The 3,431-nt window shown below is 67.4% G+C and overlaps 1 protein-coding gene across 1 annotated transcript; it reads right to left on the reverse strand.

Annotated features, from left to right (window-relative positions):
- Window positions 1-260: 260 nt before the first annotated feature.
- Window positions 261-2,835, reverse strand: FOXI3 (forkhead box I3). Its single transcript, XM_051619549.1, has 2 exons — window positions 2,130-2,835; window positions 261-850 (listed from the first exon to the last, which is right to left on the reverse strand). Exons 1-2 carry the CDS (start codon window positions 2,833-2,835, stop codon window positions 261-263), a joined length of 1,296 nt encoding a protein of 431 aa, XP_051475509.1.
- Window positions 2,836-3,431: the final 596 nt, after the last annotated feature.

The following is a 3,431-nucleotide window of genomic DNA, read 5'->3' on the forward strand; positions in this document are numbered from 1 at the left end:
TCATCTGCAGGGTTTAGATGGCAAGCCACCTAAACTGCCTAGTGTTTTCCAGGGTAAGTGAAAGGACACTGCATCTGCCTTCTGCTGGTGTTTACGGGGCGTTCTTATTTTGAAAGGTGAGATCTGTCTTCCTGGAAGAAATCCTGGGAAGCGTCCACATTGAAATGCTGTTTGCAAAAGCGTATGGTCCTCCGTGCTGCCAAGTACACCTGCAACTCCTGCACCTTTTGCAGCGCTCGCCAGCCAACTGCCCCAGCATCCTACACCTCTGTTCCATCCCGGGTGTAGATGAGGCTGTTAACAGTGAAGTTGTAGTAGTGGTTGTACTGGGCTCCCTGGCTGCTGCTGCTGGGATGGAAGGAGCTGTAGTAGGCAGGGGAAGGTCCCGCCACCCGCTGCAGCTGGTCTGGCGAAGGCACCTCCTGAGAAGAGCTGCTGGAAGGGGTGAAAGTGCCACTGCTCAGCTGTCCAGCAGAGAAGTTCCTGTGATGCAGGTCACTGCTGAGACCCCCCGTCAGCCGGCTGCCCCCACCGCTCAGGGAGCTCATGCCGCTGAAGAAGGTGCTGAGGCAGCTAGGGGTGGATGAAATGATCCCGGAGGGAGAGGAGCTTTTTGGATGGTCTCTGGCAGAAGGCGAGGGGTCCAGCTCTGGGGGTGGGCTGTTTCCACACGGTTTGCCTGTGGCTGGGATGGGTCGCTCTTCCTCGGCCTTCAGGCCCCCCAGGGAGGAGGCTGCAGACGCGGTGGCGGGGGCGTTGGGCTCCGAGCGCCGCTTGCGTTTGCGACGGAAGTTCCCGTTGTCAAACATCTTCTCACAGTTGGGATCTAAGGTCCAGTAGTTTCCCTTCCCTGATGGACAACAGGAGAAGGAAGAGAGAAAGTTAACTTCCGTGACAGCGAGCCTAACCGGAGACAGACAAGTGACATGCACGTCTTGTGTGATCAGCACAGCACCCACACCTCTCCTACACCAGGTTTCACCTCCGTTGTCCAGTACAAGGACACAAAACCTGGCTCCTCTACCCCTCTGATGCCCATGTGAACCTTAAGGCCACTATGGAGGTGGAGAATCTCCCCATCACAGAGCACAAGCTTCCCTAGAGGATCTGCACCTCTACCCGGCTGAAGGGAAGGTGAAGCAGGGCTCCCCTTGTTCTGGCCGCCTCACAGCCAGCAGGGGCACTTGGGGCCACCTCTGCTGAGGGCGACAAGGTGGCATCCATGCCACGGCTCTTCTCAGAAAAGCTGGTGCATCCAGGCACGGCGGGGGTGCAGCAGGCCAGCAGCGCTGAGCTGCCGGGGCAGCAGACAAGCTGCCCTACGACTTAAAAGTGTTGCGGGGCTGTGGTGACATGAGCCGTCCCCACCTGTCTCTCGGCCATGGCCGGGCTTGACGGGAGCGCTGACCCCAGGACGTCCCCACAGAGGAGGCCCCAGAGCCCGGCACGTCCCCTCCTTGCCAGGCTGGACCGGCACCGTCCCGGCGCCTTCGCCCCCTCCGGGCCCCCGCTGCGCCCCGGGGCCGGGCCGGCGAGCGGCGGGCAGGGAGGGGAGCTGTGAGTCACGGCCCAAGGAGCCGAGCCTTGCACAACCGGCACTCCCAGCCCCGCACAGCCCCGCACAGCTCGCAGAGGGGGTGAGGGCTGCGGCCACCCGCCCCTCGCCCAAACTTCCCGCGGGGAGCAGCGCCGGGGGCCCGAGCGGGGTAAAGGGAGGCTGCTCTGTGCACGGAGCCCGCCTCGAGGGACCAAGGGAGCCCGGTCTCCTCATGTCACCAGCCCCGAGGGGACAAGGAGCCGAACGGGACACGGGAGCCCGATGTCCCCACAACGACAGCCTCGAGGTGACAAGGGAGCCCGGTCTCATTTCATTGGCCCCGAGGGGACACGGAAGACCGGGCTTCTCCCAGCAACCCGGCTTGACGGGACAGGGCAGCTCGGCACTGCTCACAGCGCTGTCCCCGAGGGGGGCAACGGAGCCCGGACTCCTCACAAGGCCCCGGCTAGAGGGGACCAATAAACCTTCGGCCAAGGGCACCGCAGCCTCCCGTTCTGCTCACGGGCTGCGGGGTGCGCCCGCCGCGCCCCCCAACCCCAGCCCACCCTCCCGCCCGGCGCGGCGGCCTCACCAGGGTCGTCCTCGTCGCGGGGCACCTTGCGGAAGCAGTCGTTGAGGCTGAGGTTGTGGCGGATGCTGTTCTGCCATCCTGCCTTGCTGCGCTTGTAGAAGGGGAAGTTCTCGGCCACGTACTGGTAGATGTGGCTGAGGGTGAGCTTCCTCTCCGGAGCGCTCTGGATGGCCATGGCGATCAGCGCCGAGTAGGAGTAAGGCGGCCTCACCAGCTTCAGCAGCTCCTCCTGGCTGGCCAGGCTCAGCCAGCTCAGCTCCGCGCCTCCCGCCGACGGCGACCCGGGGGCCGACGGGGAGCCCACCAGCTGCCCGCCCCGCGAGCAGCCGTACGAGCCCGGCGGCAGGAAGGGAGCGGCGGCGGCGGCGGCGGCGGCGGAGCCGGGCGGGCCCTGCAGGTAGGGCGCGGGGCTGTTCATGCCCCACAGGTAACCGGCGTTGGCGGGGGCCCCGTAATCCCCCAGCGCGTACCCGCCCGCCCGCTGCCCCGAGGAAGCGGCGGCGGCCGCAGCGGCTGCGGCAGCGGCGGCGGCGGCGGCGGCGGCGCCGGGCGGGTGGAGGCTGGGCTGGGGGTAGACGCTGAAGTTCTCGCTGCAGTACACCGCCATGTCGGGGGCTTCCTGGGCGCTGCGGGGCTGCGGGGGCGCGGGGGCGGCCGCCGGCGCCGAAGGTCTGGGCTGCGCCTGCTGCAACTCACCGGCGCTCATAATCCCTGGCCATGCAAGGCGACCGGCTCTCTTCCCCCCCCGCCCCGCCGCGCTCCCGTCCTCTTCCGTGGACAGAAACCCCCCCTCCCCCCCGCCGCAGCCCCGACAGCCCCAGACCAAAAAATCCCGGGGGGCTGCAGCTCGGCGCCCTTATAGGCGCTGCCGTGAGCCCGGGGCTGGGCGGGGAGCAGCCAGTAGCGCGGCTCCGCGGCGGGGAGGGAGGCGGAGGGGGGCAAGGCCGGGCCCCAAAACCGGCGATGGGGGAGGGACCGGTGGGGGGAGCTGGGGGAGGCGCCAGGGATTTGGCTGCCGGCAGCGCGGGGGCAGCATCCCCGGTCCTGCCCCCCCTCCCCCCCCCCCGTTTTTCACCCCCCTTCCCGCTCCCCTCCCCTCCCGGGGGTCTCTCCGCGTTGCCCGGCTCTTCCCCCCCCCCACCCCCGACCCGGCTGCCCTCATCCCCAGGGTTTTCTCCGCTCAAAGGGATCCGAGCCCCGTTTCCCACGGATGCGATCGTCCCAGATCCCTTCGGCCCCGAAACCCGCCCCGAAATTGAGGTCTGGGGGAGATTAGCATCGTTGCGGTTGCCCCGACGGAGC

Source organism: Apus apus, chromosome 4, assembly GCF_020740795.1.
Source record: "Apus apus isolate bApuApu2 chromosome 4, bApuApu2.pri.cur, whole genome shotgun sequence".
Lineage (NCBI taxonomy): Eukaryota > Metazoa > Chordata > Aves > Apodiformes > Apodidae > Apus > Apus apus.